General features: G+C 42.6%; 1 protein-coding gene across 1 annotated transcript; it reads right to left on the bottom strand.

Moving 5' to 3' along the window:
• Positions 1-1022: 1022 nt before the first annotated feature.
• Positions 1023-18157, bottom strand: HSDL2 (hydroxysteroid dehydrogenase like 2). The gene is made up of 11 exons (XM_075739389.1): positions 18039-18157; positions 13282-13445; positions 12756-12854; positions 12532-12646; positions 9955-10058; positions 8890-8988; positions 3817-4011; positions 3263-3334; positions 2385-2582; positions 1780-1908; positions 1023-1324 (listed from the first exon to the last, which is right to left on the bottom strand). Exons 1-11 carry the CDS (start codon positions 18053-18055, stop codon positions 1212-1214), a joined length of 1305 nt encoding a protein of 434 aa, XP_075595504.1. The 5' UTR covers positions 18056-18157; the 3' UTR covers positions 1023-1211.
• Positions 18158-18835: the final 678 nt, after the last annotated feature.

Genomic DNA, 18835 nt, shown 5'->3' with positions numbered 1-18835 from the left:
ACCCCAAGCAGTCCTGAGGCACTATTTGGTCTTTTTTTTTTTTTTCCTTTCTAGGTGTTTCTGCTTTGTAGAGAGGCAGACCATACACAATTCTTTACTGTATTGCAGCAGCCAGTAGTATGTGTGCACTATTGCACCATCAGTTCAGACATTTGGTCTGAGGTCCAGAGAACTCTTGATTTCCAGTGCTGGATCTTCTTTCCCTCCTATTCAACTTGCAGCCTTTGCTTCTGTGTCCCAGTGCATGCCAGCACTCCCGCGTTCCTTGAGCCAGCAGGACTGCAGACTGACACCGCTCTGGAGTCACCCGGTCAGGGACAGAGCGGTTACAGCCCAGACAACTAGACGGGGGTGGGAAGCAGGCACTGCTCGCTGGAGACTGAAACTTTTGGGCAGGGTCCTCTGGGACTGGCAGCAGGGGCAGGTAGTTAGGGCTGCACAGCCCTGTGTGCAGGTGTCCCCTTAAAAAGTAGGGGCATGTGTGCTTTCACTAGTGAGAGACACTTCACCAACCAAAGAGAAGGAAGGGGAAGTGGCTGGCTGCAGTGATGGAGGTTAATCCTCGTAATGCTACATGAAGGTGCTGTAGAAGGCAGCACCTTGTCTATGGCAGACGGTGGGGGACTCTGTATGTGCTTCTGTGCACACACGCGTGTGTACCTTTGCACAAAAAGAAAATACACATATCACCTGGTACATCTGTGCAGCCTAACTCAGTGCAATACAGAGGAATGAGAACTAGTGTAGGTAATAAACTCAGGAAAGCAAAGAGAAAATTCATGAGATGTCATGAGGGGTAATTAGGGCCCTGCTACACTGACCGTATTGCTTCCACTTCTAAGCCAGCTCAGGAATCTCTGCATGGCACTTCTATTACAGAAACAGACATGCAGGGTGACATTTGCTCCCTCTCCTTTTTATTGGACAGGCATGTGAGCAGCTATGTGGGAAAAAAACTCACTTCAGCTGTCCTGCATTGATCCAGAGGAGCAGAAGAAAACACCTACAACCTAATACATGTATTCTTGAGAAGGAATCCATTTAATCACAGACAAACACCTTCTTAATCAGATGGAGTTACTTCTTCTCTAAAAATCTCACATTTTATCCGTACTTACTGTATTGCATCAGAGAAAAACAAGGACTACCATTTTAAAACAGCATTGCAGTTATATATGAAAGGCCACTGTTCCGTTAGCGAGGGTTCCTCCTCACAGTTTAGAGTTAAGCTGTGTCAGCATCTTCTCGAGCTTTATTGCTAGTGCCATGTTACCTTTAATCCTTAATTTTCCTGACATGAAGGCCAGGGTTGGCTTTAGTTTACCTAAAGACAAGAAATAGGACCATCAGGAAATGAAAAGGAACTGGAGACAGCCTGTGCACAAGAAAACACAACGCCACTAGAGCAAGACCTAATAGCTATATTGCCACCAAGTTCTGCTGTAAAAGCAGAGTGCATTCAGGAAAGGCAGATTAGAAACGTGCAGAACAGAGGTCCAAGATACGGACCAGCCTCTTTCTGAAGCTACACTCGCTGCTAAAATTTCAATCCCTGGTGAATAAAAGCAGTATAAGCTTTTGTGCTCTTCATGGCCACAGAAGAGAAAAGTTCAGAAGAATCCAAGCTGTCCTATCCTACACTTCTGCTAGAGCCCCAGGAGCTAAAAACTCCCCCATCCCAGGATGACAAAGCAAGGTGGCTGTCCATTCACCCACCAGCAGAAGGTCTTCTGGGCACCAGGACCCGTGTCTGCCCTGGTGAACGCCTTCGTCACTCACCTGTGAACATCTTCACAAAGTCACCGCTCGACATGCTCATGACCACGTCGGCTGTCACAGGAGGCTTTCCGGAACCAGCGCTCCCGCCCTTGGTTTTCAGGTCAATATACCAAGTGCCTCCTTCATCACCTGAACAGACAGTGGAGAGAGGTGAGAAGGCAGCAAAGGGTGCTGCACCCTCCCTGCTCCATCTGGAGCAGTGACACGACACTACGCATGCCAGCAGTCTCTGCAAGCAGTTACCGCTTGCCCCACGTTCTGTGGGCAGGCAAAGCCAGCCGCCGGCAGCCGCCCCGCAGCACCGCGTACCGGGGCCACGGGCAGAAGAGCCCAAAGGCAGCACTTGCTGACAGGGCTGGGGGCAGCTGGCGCTTTCGCCGTGACCCCATGAGCACCCCTGTCTACGTCATGCTAACCCTGCGCAGCAGGGCAGCGCCGTGCCTGCCTATGCCAGGAGCGGCGGCAGCGTCCTGCACGTGCTGCCCTTGGTCCCGAGCGTCAGGGTTGTGGGATCAGCTGGAAAAGGCGAGTCTTTCTCTTTGAAAACACCAGGGCCTTCTGCTAGGAGCCCAAGCAGGTGAAGGCTTTACAAGTGATGGTCTTACCAGATAACTCAAACTGAAAGACCCCCTGAGTAGTTCTCACATACTCTTCACTCATCGCCCCCTGAATAACTCTGAATGTTTCTGCAACAGGACTCAGTGGCTTGGCTGGAGCGGACTCCATCTTAACCTTGGCTCCATCTGGGCCTTCCTGCTGCGATCCGCTTACTTTCTTCTCCTCTTTCAATGCTTGGGAAGCACCTACAAGAAAGAGATTCTTTTTCTCTTGCACCTGCAAAACACTTGAAAACTGCCTGCAGGAACACGCGTAGGGAAGTCTGTTCGGAAAGATTTAAGCTTCCCAGTAGGGAAAACAAGTATTTTCCCACTTCAGTATTGCTACTGATAAAGGATGGGTTTTGCACTTGGGAATCTGAACAGCTGTAGAGCACCAAAGGTAATTCTGAAATCTATTTCACTTCTTAATACATCAAAAGAAAAGGGAAAATAAAACTGCAGCACAATTCTAATTCTGACTGTCTACGGTTCATTGTAAAGGCTTACACAGCACATTTTCTAATGCGGGGAAATGAGACACTCTTGCAAAATGTGCTGTTTGACATTAAATTTCTTTTTCCAGCAATATTTACCTGTGACCTTCATACCACCACAATTCAGATGGTTTCAAAAGGATTCTTCAAAATAAGGAAATGTTTTTATACCATGAAATTCTTGCAGGAGGTAACATTCTTTCCCTAGCTTTAAGTACAGAGTCCCTTCCATAAATCATATTCTCCAATTGGGAAAAGGGAATTTGCAAAATAGCTTGAATGGAGTCAAAGCTCTTGGGAGAAAAGAAAAAAGAAAAAAACAACTTGAAATAGAGAGGGCATTCATGATCGTCAGAAATGATCGACTTTTACCCACAGTGCTTTCCCTACCGTATCTTTCTTGTTTCATGGCTGTCATGTCAGTTTCAACATCCAAGAAGAAGTCAGGCATTAGGGGGTGACCTAAAAGGGAGGAAAAATGTAATAGTAAGTGCAGGTAACGTTGGACAGCACAAAGAATATGTTTCTTATGAAACTACAGCTGAGTTTCTAAGTAAATAAATTACAATTTGAAGGAAAAACAGAGCATGAAATAACTTGTTTAGAGTTTGGTTCATGTAAAATCTCTTAAAGTTGCAATGACGAACATATGAAGAAGGAAAAATAAAATCTATCTCACTAGCTGATAAATAGTAATATATGCATCTACAATGCAGGTACACCTTCTTTTCATTAAAGTATTTTTTAAATTTAATAGGCACTTGATGATTAGAATCTCAGTGGACTTGTGATACGTGCATTCCAGCAAGGCGTGTTCTGAAAGCTGAGGCAAAGCAACTTTTCACAGACTAATTTAAGTGTCTCTAGAAACAGAACTATATTAATATTCTCCATATGGCCTTCCCTCCCTCCTGAACTTACTTCTCATCTTAAAGATGTTTTACCTGGTGCTATTGCATAGACATCAAAATCCTTAATTCCTTCTTCTCTCAGCAGAACTTCATCAATAATGAAGTTTCCAGTGAAGCTTTTTGGTTTTGTTAAAATGCAATATGCAGCATCTGCAAGGATGTCCGTTTTCCTGCACTGTTTTTCTATTCCAGATCCTCCGAGCATATCCATAGCAGCTGTATGTATGGCTATAAAGTTTGAGGGGTAAGAAAACAAAGCTTTTAACACAGACAACATGAAATTCACATTTCTCTGGCAAGTACACAAACTTTGTTTTTTCTTTTATACAAAAAGAAATTGTAGGAAGAGAAAGCTATGAAATACTACTAACCAACAAATAATTCTCTACAAGCACCAGTAAAAAAGCAAACTATTAAAGTAACCAAATATTGGAATAATGGGCAGAACTTTTTATGACATTCACATCCCTCCATCAGTGCCCCTTCTTCCCCCCTCCCCCCCCCAGTTTCCTCCAGGTTATTTAGGAGATAAAAAACTAACAAGACAACTGTTTTTCTCAAAGTGAATGTATGATACATCAGTCATCAAGACGTATTTCCTTTGGTGATTATCACACTGAAAATCTTGATGCTTAATTTTAGCCTTGTAGTAACTCCCATGAGATACCAAAGCATCTCTTCTAAGTTAATGAGAAACCAAATAGCAAAAACTCAAATAACTTTTAACTTCTGCGCCATTCCATTAGTTTTCTTTATTCTTCCCCCACGGGAACTGCTAACATTGTGGCATGTTCCAGTCTAAGTCTGTAATTTACTCTTCCAGGCTGAGGTATCCATCTCATTTTTCTTTCATCCTGTTCCACAGAGAGGCTGTCTGGTTGTAGATTTTGGCATTTGCCATGTTACTGTTTTCCCCTCATACAGTTCTGCTTCATGTCTTTTTCCCATCTGCTGTTTAAGACAGAACACTCTGCCCCCAAGTTTTGAGACAGATTTGCAAATGCTCTCCTACACCTGGGACTGGCAGATCCTGGAAGCAGAAGGATAAAACTGACTTTAAATCACTTTTGTCATCTTTTCAGTGTTTCCATTCCACACAAAGTAATGGCAGCTTTGATGCAGAAATGATTCCAACATCCCTTAAAAAGCAAAGAAAGAGCACTGTGCAGGACACATCTATCTGAGCTGGATCATTCCCCTACCAAAGTTGGAACTGGGAAAAAGGACTGCAGCCTTCAGTGCTGGTCAGGGAGATCCTGTCAAAGTGTTTTCTAGAAAAGTGCAAGAGTGGTTAGATAGCCTGACTCCCCTATTTTACCCTTCTGTGGTGAGGATTAGCCCCTAGGTTTCATTTGACCAACCTTAGTTTCTTTTTTTCCTAATCAATCAAACTGCTATAAATACACACTTAAATAAAAAAGTGGCAAATAGATACACTGTACATCCACCTAGGTCTCCTTCTCATTTTTAAGGATAGAAAATATGTTTGCCTTTCTTTGGTCCTCTGAAATAGGCTCTGTCCTGCAAGATTTTTAATTTTTTTTAAATAACTACCAATAGTTCAGAGAATATTTCTGTCAAATACTCTGATTAAATTTACTAGGTTCTATTGGCCTGAATATAATCCACTATTCTGAGGATTCATTAACCTGTTCACTTTTCCTGGCCCACACTTCTGCCACTTCTCTGTTAGTGAGAGTTAGTAGTTGACTACTACTCTTCTGAGCACAGCAAGCCTATGTGCACAGACTGAAGCAAAAAAGGGTTTAAACAGGTACTGCCTCATAGTCTGGCTACACCATTTTTCCACCTGTTTCATATACAGTCCTGCTGGTTTTCCTCTAATGCACAGGAAGAATCTTTCAGTTCTGCCCCAGGATACCTCTGGTATGCATATGCACTCTTAGTGATGGAATTGCCCCTTGCCCTTTTGGTGGGCTTCCTCCTTCACTTTTAGATAAATGGAGAGCTCCTGGCATCTTATTACCAGCATACTTTCACGTGTTTAAAGAGTCGGATTAATCAACAGATACTGGCATCCATACTAGCACTGAGGGTAATCATGTTTGCATGTGATTATAGTAGCATTTTTAATTAAGAACTTTGCAACTGTATTTTAGATACCATGAAAGTCTGTAACTCTGTCTCTCTGGTGACCACATGAAAGTAGTTAATTTTCTCATTTTTGGAAGATAAACCTTTTGAAAGAACATTTTTTTTGTACTGGAGAATTTGCACATTATTATCCTCTTTTATACTTCAGGGCACATCAGTTTTCATAGAGGCATCACTGATTTATACAAACGTTGAGAGCTCATCTAATGTATCTAACAGTTTTAAACTGAATGAGCAAGAATGGATTCAGCAAATACAAAGCTCTGTCTGCATACCCTTGATTTATAGGAAGCTTAATTACTTTTTAAATTACTTTGCAGCATCTCACAAAGAGAAATCTTCATTAAAAAAGGCATTTATCAAAATATACTGTTGTCATTTGTAAACTGAATCTTCCTGCACTTTCAAGATTCATGTTCTGTGGGTTGCTGAGGGGAACAGATGTTAGCTGCGCTCTATAACAAGTCCCAGCTTCTGCAGTGTTATCCTCTTACTTATTTTAGCAGAAACAAATATGTTACCAAGGATACAGTGGCACTCTAATGCACAACAGAGAGATCCTACTTTCTTTGGTTTGGGTTTCCACCCCAATAAGAATGCCAGATTTTGCAGAAGTTTAATTAATACTATCATATACATCTTTTAATCCCAGACCGTATCTGGGACACTGGTATTATTACTGACATTTGAAGTGCTACAGCACATGTAAACACTGAGAAGAAGTAATGTATTCTACTGTGCAACATAAGACTAAATATAACTTCTGCCTATAAAGTTAGCAATCCCTCTGAAAAATTTCTCATAGTGAGCAGGTGGAGAAATTCTCCTAGGTTGTTTTCCTTTGCCATGGAAAACAGGAGGCCAAATTATTCAGATAGGTGGGGGAAAACATCTATATTGCAAAAGAAAGACCTAGTGTAACTAGCTGGTCTCTACAGGAAGAGTCCTTTAGCTTTCAGCAGTGTGTTGGGACCCATAAATCCACTGACTCATTTCCACAACAGTAGCGGATGTTTTCTCCAGCATATCACGAATCATACAGAGAAGGTGTAGAAGAATCAGAGAGCTCTGGAGAGTGCATGTAACATGCCTATGTAGCATGTAAATATGTGCAAGACACAGGTAATCTTGTAACGCCTTTTGCGTGAGGAAAAAAGTCAAACCAGTAATGTCTGCAGCTTGATACCATGTAACTCTGTCTGAATGAGATAGTCTGGATTAATTTTCTCACTGTCTCTAACTCATATACATTGCTTTTACATTTACATTGCTTAATCAGTCAGTGACCAATAAAACACAAAATGGTAAAGATTACCTTCTGTTAATGGACAAGCAAATTACTCCTACACATAGGATTCTGAGGAGATATAAAATCCATCTAGCAGTGGCATTTTAGGGACAAACTAAGTGGCATGGGCGTGAGGTCTAGGGAGCTAAGGGCTTTGAGAACCAAATTTCATGGCTCATTCTAGATGACAAAGGCAGATCCTGCGAAATCTCCGCTGAAACCTTTTTGAGGTTTCCCTGGAGCACTCAAGAAGAAAGTACATGGAAACAAGTGCATGTTTCTTCTAACTCCTTCAGAAATACAAAAAATACAAGACACCCAAAACCAGAAAGGTGAGCTTTCACTCCACTGCTAGGAAGGCAATCCAGACCCTGAAGTTGTATGTGCAGTTGCCTTCAGTACATTAAAAATGAAGAGCTTATCCTCTTCAAAATAGACAGTAAAGGTTTTGATATAATTATCATGAATGATATAATTACCATTCAAAAAGTGAATCCCTTATTTCCATGGGTAAAACTCATAGTGTGAGCATCGATGTCATCTACTGAGAGAATTTAGGATGCAAGCATCCAGACTGATAAAAAAGGACCAGGTCTGTCAGACATACTAACCCACATCTTCAGCTGAGTATCAACTGGAGTATTTAAGCAAAGAAACTCAGCTAATTTTGTCTGAAATAAAGTCTTGCTCATAATCCTCACTTTAGACGAAGCACATCAGAGAGCTTCCACACTAGAAGTTAAAAGGGGCCTGCAACTCCTAACAGGAAAATATTCAAAAGTGCCTGGCTACAAACGCTTCTTACACTGGGGCACTAGCCCCAGAAGAGGATCTTGGTTCATATTTTTATTTGCTATTGCTTCTTTCCTTCCTTCACTAGTTAAGGGAATAAACTCTGCTGTTGTAATGTTTCGTAACACAATGACTAGGCTCACACCATTAAAGGGCAGGATTACCCTCTGTCTTTACTGATTTTAACAACAGTATCATTTCTGCACATAGATGTATTTGGGGTGAAGAGACTGGCCTCTTTGGCAAACAGCTGACTAGACCTTGAATAGCAGCCTTGATCCTCACTGACCTGAAGACGACAAACTGAAGTGAATACAATGTGGGAACGTTGAGTTGTTTTTCTTCCACAGAGCTCTAACTTCCTGTGCCTTGCGAGCAGATGGTTCTGTGAACAACCGTTTGCTGGCCAACTGCACTAAAACTTCTACGAACAGGGTTTTTTTGAATTATTTCTGTATTTACAGAGGTATATATCTTGTCAGTTCCATCTAGCTCTGGCAATTTAACTAGCAAGGAATTCTAAATACTATTACATACACAGACATTTAATACCTACTAACAAAAGCATGCTAATACTTCTGTGATTCTCTCCAAACCAGAACTCTGGGTGCAGGATAAAGAGCACAGAGAAGCCAAATACTACATTGATGCTTCAGCCAACTAAAATGGTAGAACGGGTTGCAAACTAGCTGAAGATGAGTTTGGATCAAAGTGGCAACGGTCTAGTGAGAACTAGGAATGAAAACTAGCACCCATGCAGGATGAACAGAGAACATGCAAAAGAACTGCTGGGTCTCCTGAATCAATTCCAGAAGAAATCTGAATTATAAGCAAAGTCAAGTAAAACAAGCTGTAGAAGACAAAATACAGAAAGTAATTATTTTAGTACCATTAAAAAAAAATAAAATCACCTGTTTTAGGCCATAAGGCATTGACAGCAACTTCTCCTCTAAATTCTTCTGCCATTCCCAAGACACACATGGACATCCCATATTTAGAAATGGTATAAGCTAAGACAAGAAGTATAAAAAAGATAAAAATTTACACTCTATCAACAGAAGTTGAGTTATGAAGGAAAGAAAAACCAAATTATTTGTTCATAAGGAAAATTGAGTTTTGGGGACAAAACAGTATCTTCCTAGAGTCAAAATCTCTCCTTTCTCCCCACCACCTCCAGCAGAACAAACTGCAGTCTGCCATCTCTTCACTACAAATAAAATGAGCTATGCATGTTTTGACAAAAATGATGACTAAAGCCTAGCTGTATGGTGGTTTTGTTGTGCTTTTTATATACAGCACAATGACAAGAGTGCTCAATTTTTTTCAAGATGCCTAACGCATACTAGGTGCTAATGACCAAACTAGTATTCTACAGAAAACAAAAAGGGAAAATAACAACAACAACAAAAAAGAAATTCTAAATCTTGTCATTTGTCTACTTTGAGAACAGAAACTTTCTGGAGGGGAAGAACTGGGACTTGCTGGAGGAGTTTAACATGACAAGTGTCCAAAACTGAAAGGTTTTTTTACGGTTTTAAAATGAACAACATTAACCTCAAGACAACATGGGGTCCCCTTTCCCACCTCAAAATTAATTTCCATTTTAAAAACCAACACTAAACTTTATTAAATCAAATGTGAAGATGAATTGGAAGAAAATAGATTTTGGGTTTCAATTTCTATCTGGAACAGAAAATATTTTGTAATCTTAAGAATTCCTACAAAAAAAGCTCAGACTCTTACCTTAAAAACATTCTTGAAAACATAAAGAATATATTAGGCCATGAAACCTGCACCACGTTTTCCCACAAAACAATTTCTTTTAGGTTAGGTACAAAACACTCTGGGGAACCATTAGTGGCAGGCTGTATATAGCGCTAAAGACACAAGATCTGGCATTCTAGGCTCCTGCACATTTCACCAGGTATTTACGTGGTTCTCAAAAAATAAAAACAAAGGCACTGAATGCTACTCACCACAATGATTTTTGAACCACATGGGATTCAGATTCATAGGTGGGCTGAGGTTCAGGATATGGGGGTTCCTACTCTTCCTCAAATGGGGAAGGCATGTTTTAGACCTGAAAGATAGATTCAGACAAATCAGTCACTTCTTATTTTATGGAACATCTATAATTACAGGAAAAAACATACCAGGAGATCAGTATTTTCATATACATGAAAGTGCAACACTAAGCTGAGACCCTGCCCTTGTATCAATTATTTAACTGATAGAAAAACCAAAGGAAAAAAGTCTTTCCTAGCTCACTTATCTCAGGCCTAGTATTCATTCCTGCTAATTGGAACACATTCTCCAAATAGTGCAGCAGCATTGACCAAAGCTGATTTTCCAGATGCTCAGAAGCCATAATCTCCTTGCAATAGTTCTGGTGGGGGCAACAAAATGCTATGAGGCAACAAACAAAATTAACAGTACAGAGCATCACTTAGTCATAAATATATCCTCTTCTGATCACATACCTATTTCTTCTTTAAAATCACATTAAAGAAATAATATTGTATAGTGAAAGGCTATTACAAATATTCCAAGCAAAACTGAAAACCTATTTTCTGCTGACTAGAAGAGTCACTATTTCAGTCAACTTAGAATTTACACATATCTGTAAATTATAACTTCTACTTTACAGAAACTGCCATTTAACTTCACCCCTAGAACTAGGGCATGGTTTTATTTCAGCTCTGCTGGAGAATTTTTAATCAAGCTTCATAGGGAGAACGGCACCACAGTGGACTACACTACTGACCTACTATTCACATTTCAACAGAACCTACATGTACTGTCTGCCACAGAAGGGACACCTTCAACTGTAAAATAATTGAAGTAGTAAAGTAAATCATTTACCACCCACTTAAATGTCCTGGAGTCTCAACTCTTTTCAGTGGCAGTGTGCGAGGTTCACTAACAGATGTCTCAATTTCTTAATGCACAGGAACCAAAACTATGTCAACAGATAAACTCTGTAAGATCGGACATCCTCCCTACCTACTCCGCACAGACAAAAAATCCACACTTTTTTTTTTTTAGGTATTATTAGTTTCTCAACATAAAATTGCAAACAGATCTCTACAAATTACAAACAAAAGCAACACACAAAGCAAGGGGAAGAAAAGGCTGAAATGCTGCACTAGGTCTTCCCAATTGACAGCTATACAAGCAATGACAAAGATCATTTGTAACTTCCCTTGAGAGGCATTAATCTTTCATATACTCTTTCATTCACAGCAACAGAACCTGGTTTTTTAATCTATTTTAATCTATTTCAGGCAGAGTAGCACTGAAAGGAAAGATGACTTTAAGAATTCTCCATAATTTGGAATAGCTAGATGTACCATCAAGAAAGTGATTGTTGCTGTTGGGTGGTGAGGGGTATGTGGAGCTTGCCACTGGCAATACAGTGGAAACCATTCAGAGATTTAGCAAGAGATATCCACAGTGTTTTCTGGAATGCCAAATTCCAAAGCCAGTTTTCCTTTCTGAGCACAGAACCACTTACAGTTAGAGCCTTTCACAAGCAGACATCAGAGAGCAGAAGCACAGAAATCCCACTCTGCAAGCACAGGCTTTCTTGCTTCCACCCTCCTCTCTCCATGCTATCTACATGCTGTGCACACATCTCTCTAATTCAGAAAGCTGCTGTTCATGTGTGTTTTTACACTATTCTAGTGGCAAAACCCTTCACTGATTCTTAGCAAAAGAACATTAAGGAATATAATCATAACATCTGATAACCAAATTCATCTGCACAAAGGAGAATGACAGACACTATGGTAGATAAAACTTTGATATAAAAGCTCCTGATCACATCAAGCAACAACTGAATTTAGAGAATCTGCATCATCCTAAGAGGTGGTTTTTATAACACAACCTTGTCAAAAACAAAGTTTTCCTTTTAAAACAGAGCAACTTTAAATTACATCTTGTAAGTCTAAAGATGATACCACCTGCTAAATCCGTTTCCAAAAAATGAGCAAAATAAGGACCACAGGAATTGTGAAATCAAATCTTGGTATTGTAATTTAAATAAATGATAGAATTGATAAGCTGAGAGTAGGCGGAGAACACCGTAGATCATTAAGTTACATCTTTAACATTTCTCTTTTAACTATGGGAAGTTATATAACGTCTCTAAAGATGAGAAAGCTTATGAGAAGGAAGCTGACAAACACATTGTACTTGATGTATGCAAAGAGTTAGTCATTTTGCTTGAAATGAAAGAGGAGACAGCATTTAACAAAGCCAAGCTGGAGTTCCATTTCAAATAAACTAGTTTCTGCTTCCTACCTGCATGGAGAGGCTTGTTAACACTTAATGACTACAATAATAAGGTTCCTGTTTACTCTATTTGCAATTAATTCTTGCAAATATTAATAGCAAACCAGTTGGCCAATAACTGAGCAATTTCCTGTCAGCACATGTAGAATACTTACACTCCAACTCTAGGGCAGCAAGACAGCTACACAATTTCTCAGAAAAACTGAGATAACATCATACATTTTGTTACAATTACTTTGCGTCCCTCTCTCAGCACTTACGTAAGGTAGGTTCCTCGTACATTGACATCCATCATAAGATTGACCTTCTTCGTTTCTGTTTCCAAAGTGCCAGTCAAAGAGATGGCGCTTGCATTGTTCACCAAAATATCAATCCCTGGTTTTAAAATAAGCCATTTCACATTAACATTTACAGACAAAAAGCACAAGTTCTCTTCTCTTTTTAACAATCTGTCTGTTAATGTCTCCTCCACACCTTAGCGTACCTCCAAAAGTCTTCACAGCTTTCTCCACGGCATTAATAATTTGCTGTTCTTCCCTCACATTAACCACACATGGCAAAGCCTTTCCTCCAGCTGCTTCAACTGCACAATTAAAAAATTAAACACGTAAAAATTTGCTGTCAGATGGAACAAACAGCATCAACCTACTGAGAATCTCTCAATTATATGCTTCAAGAAGGCACTGAAAATCACACTCTCGAATTGCAACCTTTTAATGTGTTGTATAAAGAACAGGGAAGCCAAAGCCAAACCTTAACACTGAGAATGTATACAGTATACACATACATCTCAATTAACACAGCATTTTCACATCCATACACATACATCTTCATTACAGTAACATTTTGATACCTACCAGCATTCCTGGGAGGCAAGAGAAGCACTAAGATTATTTTATTAAAGGTGATTTGGAAGTAAGAGAGTCTATGCAGTTTTCCACTCAGGTATGACAATTAAGCTAGGGCCTACACCCAGCACCTGAAGCTCACCTTCATTTATTACAACTTACTCTCTGCTGCAGCAGTGTAGATAGTCCCTGGAAGAGTAGGATGGGGCTCAGCTGTCTTGGCAGCTATCACAATGTTTGCACCATCCTTAGCAGCTTTCAAGGCAATGGCTTTGCCAATGCCCCGGCTTGCGCCCGTGATGAAGAGAGTGCATCCTGCTAGTTTCCTAAAGGTAAAGGGGAAAGTGGAGGGTAAAGAGGGAGAACAAAGCAAAATCTGCATATCATTGACTTTTAGCACTCTTTAAGGGCAAAAGAAACTACAGCAGTCTTCCAACCAGACAAAATATCTTCATCATTGTACTAAGAAAGCAGCCCCTAAGTACAAAAGAAATGGCTACAGCTACAGCAAGTACAGTACTACTGAAGGCCACTCTCCAAGTTTGCAAACACTATAAAGCAAGAAGGTTACACAGGTCACCCAATTACATTTCTCCCCTTTTGTAAAATGATCCAACACACTCCTTACAACAGAGGTGCCACATTCTCCAACGGTGGAAGAGGAGTAAGTTATAAAACCAAAATGCCAGTCTCTAATGAGACAACACACCTAGGTAGCTCTCTGTAATTTACTACTCACAGCCCTCTAAACACAAAAAACTGCTGTCTCAACATGGTATAAAGCTCAAGTCCAGAACCACAACGCCAATGCAGGGTGCCACATGCAAGTGCCAAAAACTTGATTTTCAGACATGGCAATTACTTCTTAAGGTATTACACTAAACTCAACAGTTTCCCAGTAACTACATTTTTTCACTTCCCAAAAAATGGGTCTAATCAAAAGCTCTGGAGAAACTATTAAGTTTTAAAGTGTCAGAAAGATGTCTGGCTTACACAAGCAATGCCACTGAATTTTTGAAAAACAAAACAGCAACTCCAGTTTAAAGCCTATTCAACAACAAAGCCTCTTAGACCACAGGTTTTCCATATGAAGGAATATGCATTTCAGTGTTCTCTATAAAACTTGTGTTGCTTTCTGTAACTCAGTAGAAAAAAAACAAGGCGGCCAAGTTTTCAGCCCCAGTTAAAGAATGCATATAAAATATGTACTAGAGCAACTTCACTTTTCACTCGTATCGCAAATGTTTTATACCAGCCTCCAAGCTTGCATTAGTCTTCCTTTCAGTCTGGGCCAGACTTGACTTGCTACTGTTTCTCCAGGTCTGGTTTTTCCCTCCAGTGCAAGAGCATCCTTCTGTAAAACACTCTAGGAGGATAAATGTTTGCTTACAGAAGGCAGAAAACTGGGATGAGGCAGGGAGGGATCTTCCCCTGCAGTGGCACAGTTAGGCATCTATGGGGTTCCAGGAAGCAACAAGAGCCCTGCAGATACCATTTCAAACAGCTTTCCTCTGCAAAACTGGGTCACAGAGAGGCATGGGAAGAAAAATCCCAAAACAGCACACTGAATCACAAAAAAATACCGCCGAGAGTCAAGCCACATGCGGTGAGGAAAGTTCATCTCCACAATACATAGACTGTAAAACTCAGTCAAGTAAGGCCAGAATCTGGCTTCTACCTTCAACCAACTGGTATGAGGTCAGCAGATTCCACCTTAGTCAGGGAAGAGGTAAATGGGCTCCAGTGAGAGGCAGTTCTAAAGGAGAAGGAAGCTGAGGAACGCTGGCTGGGCTTTAAGACCCTCCAGGGGCAAGAGTTGTCCATTCAGGAAGAAAAGTAGACCAGGAGACTGGCATGGCTATGCTGGGGACTTGTGGCTCAGCTCCTGTGTAAAAGGTGTCATACAGGCAGTAGTAGCAAGGACAGACCACAAAGGAGGAATTAGAAATATCATCTGGGCATGTCAGGGTGGCGTCAGGAAAACCAAAGTTCACCTGCAGATGAGGCTTGTGAAGAACATCAAGGGCACAGGGGTTTCTGCTACTACACTGGTAGTAAAAACAGGCCCTTTGCTCAATGGGGTCATGAAAGCAAGGCTTCCAATGCCATCTCTCACAATATTTTTCATCCAATTTAAGATGTTATGGTCTGGATGGGTGCACAACCTGATGGGTAAAAACTAGTTGGTCAGTCAGGCTCAGAGGGTGGTGGTGAAGTCATACTCTGCCCAGAGACCAGGGTGGAGTATCACTCCTGGACCAGTCCTGTTTAATATCTTTATAAACAAGCTGAAGAAGGTGACAAAATGCTCTGAGGGTGGATGACAACCGATTCACAAGCTTGAGGGGAGGGTTGCTATCCAGAGGGTGCCCAAAAGGCTAGACGGACAGAAGCCTGATGAAATTTAACAGGGAGAGATGCACAGCCCTGCACCTGGGAAGAAAGAGTCCCTGAAACAACACAGGCTAGGAACTGAATGGCTAGGGACCACTCTCCTGAAAAGGCCTCGGGGGACTTGGCTGAGCACAGGCCAGCAGCTACAAGAACAACATAACCAGAAGATCAAGGGAAGGGATTATGCCCCTCTATTTGGCACTCATAAGACCACACTTTCACCCTGTGACGAGTTTTGGGTCCCTTAATATAAGGTATTTGTTGACAAATGGGAGCAAGTTCTGTGAAGGGAGACAGAGATGGCTGGAGGCTCAGCACTGGTATGAGAGGACCAGTTCAGCTTGGAGAACAGCTTTTGGGGGGGACCTAGCAGCAGCCCCCCAATACCTACGTAGTGATTGAGGAGATGGAGCCAAGCATACATGCTGTGGTGCAGCGCAAAAGGATGAGAGAATATAGGCCCTCTGAAACTGAAAGAAAAAAGGTTTGAAGTAGAGAGGTTCAGACTGTCCTCCCCATGATGACAGTGTCAGGCAACAGAACAGGGGACTGAGCTGTTTCCAGCCTTGGAGGTTTTCCTTGGAGACCCAAACAGACAAAGCCCTGAGCCACCATGTCTGATCTCGCAACTGACCTGGCTGAAAGCCAGTCCAACCAAAGAGGTTGGACTGGAGATCTCTGAAGGTCCCTTCCAACCTGAATTATGCAATGATCCAACCTGGAAGAGTCCAGCCGCAGGTTCAATTCCTTTCCCCAAATTATTATTTTATTCAAAATGTCAGGGAACATATTCTATTCATTCCAGTTACACTCTCTCTAGTTTTCCCCTCCGACCTTTCCTACACTGGCCATCACTCTCAAGTCTTCTTTCTTCTCAGCACAACTGCATCTCCTGCCTACATAAACATCCTTTTTCTCCCTAGGCTTACCATCACCACTGACTACCTTCCCTCTCTGGAGCTTCCTTCCTTCAATTCTAGCTCCACAATCTCCAATTCTGTCCCTACAGCCCCCAGATATAGTGTTCACCAAAAGAAGCAAAGCCTTACTAACAGGAAAAATTAATTTTCACTTCATCTCCTCTGAATCATTGAGCTGACTTGATACTATCTCTCACACTCCCTTTTTTTAAACATCCTTGCTTCTTCCTTATTTTTACTTCTAACTGTGTCTCACTCAACAAGTTTAATTTATCCTGTGTCACAGCATCCACAAAGCCAGATGTGCCAACCTCTTAAAATGTTTATTCAGTGTACCCAAAAGAACTGCCCAGAATTTAGAGCATTTTACTCTCCTTGGCAGACTGAGAAGCTAGCAACTTAGGATTTACTTCTCAATTCACTTAGCAGTCCAATAGTTGACAAGTTTTTGAAGCATGTGCTCATCTAAAATTGCTCGTGACCTGTATTTTGAAGGCTACACCTTTACTGCTTCCATCGCAGTTGAATTCTGGTAATAAGACAGAAAATGTCACATTCACCTCTGTGCCCTGGAGTCTCAGAGATCCTGAAAAAAATGAAGATGGGTTCCTTTCTCACCAGGCATGACTGCTAATATAGAAACTTGCAGGCCACATCAGGGACAGTTTTTACAGCTTGCTTACACATATGTTAGGAATTTAGTGAATGATCTTGTTTATAACGCACAGGAACAAATAATAACAATTTATTTTCCCAGCTGTTAGCAGTGCTGGCTCTAAAGAAAGGCAGAAAATGGCTCTAAATTAAGATCCTATACTAGAAAAAAATTTGATTGTCGGTTAAGGCAGCACTGGCTTGGAATAAGAGAGAGAAAAAAATAGTTCAATATACATAAAATTACAGATGTACTACCCAATTTAGATCAAAGTCCTCCAACAACTATTTCCATTGCAAAACACGCCCACTCAAGGACACTGACTACAGATCCTCACGAAGGCTTCCAGGACCTCTGCCAGTGCCCACCTGCCCCCTTATCTCCTGGACGTGCTTCCAGCCTCTCTGCTGTGGACTAACTCCTTGACCCGGACCTCTGATATCACCACACATTGCACAAGCGCGGGCAGGTGACCCCAAGGCCGGCATGACCCGAGGTGTGAGCAAAGCCCACTCACAAACACGCTGGAGACGAGCAGGGATAGTGAGTTGCACCCTGTGGGGCAGGGCAATGCTACCCCTAACTGGAAAAAAACAACCCATTACACGAGCACTCATACCCTCCGATATAATATTTCACTTTCAGATGCTTATAAGCGCTGTCTTGCCTAACCTGTTTGGAGGGGAAAGCAAACCAGCGCCGAGGTGAGTGCCCAGCCAACCACCCCGGCACCACGACGGACCCCGGCCGAAGCCCACCTCGCCCCGAGAAAAGGCCTTCGGTGGCTGAAAAGCCACGGTTTTTACCTCAGCCTCGCCCCCAGCCTCCGCGGCTCTGCCCGTCGCTGCCGCCGCCTGAAGAGCGGGAAGCGGCGGCCAGGGCCGAGGCGTGGGGGGTGTCTGCGCCGGCGGAGGGGCGCAGAAGTAGAAGGAAGGGCCGGGGCGGCTTACCCCGTGTTGGGCAGCATGGCGGCGCGGCTACGGGACGCCCCGGGGCGGGCAGCAGGCCTGGGAGGACCGTGGGGGGCCGTCCCGTTTCGCGCAGCCGCTGTGGTGGCGAGGGGCGGAGCGGTCGGGCGAAGGTGAAGGGCGGAATGGCCTTACCCTGGTTCCCGGCCCGCCCGGGCATGCGTGAGGCGCTGGGGTGGCGGGGACCGGGGTGCGGCTGCCGGCGAGGCCAGGGCTGAGTTGCGGCCCCCGGGGCATTGCACGCCGCGGGAGGCTTCCCGGCTGTGTGGGTGAGGCTGTGAGGAGAGTGGGGATGGCCGGGTTGGGGCATGTAAGACAACCTGAGATTAGGTTGTGTAGGGGGCTACTTGTAGTGGAAAGAGTGGACTCGAGTGGTTTCCAGCGTCCTTTTGTTCTCTGCTGGATATGTGAAATTTGGCTTCAAACTGAACTCTATTCCCGGTCCCGCTCAAACCACTGGAGCCTTTGGCTCCAGCTCACTTTCTGCCTCCCCAGTTCATCCAAACGCCTGCAGCAGGATCGCCTGCCTTCTGCTTGCCCAATGTACCTGTCCCCTCCTTCACCTCTTCCTTCTCATCCCTCTCATTTCACAGTAACTGCGAGGTCGGCCCTCGCCTCCACATCCTGCACCGCCACATCCGCACATAACTCTTCCCACATCATCTCCTCCTCCTTGTTGCCTGATGGATGCTCTGACCTCTGACTCAAACAGAAATCAGATTAAGCCATAAGCAGATGCACGCGTCCTTGTGTGTTGACGTAATGATAGTTGTTTTACT

This window comes from Balearica regulorum, chromosome Z (assembly GCF_011004875.1).
Source record: "Balearica regulorum gibbericeps isolate bBalReg1 chromosome Z, bBalReg1.pri, whole genome shotgun sequence".
Taxonomy (NCBI): Eukaryota; Metazoa; Chordata; class Aves; order Gruiformes; family Gruidae; genus Balearica; species Balearica regulorum.
This window is presented reverse-complemented; position numbering and strand designations above follow the sequence as displayed.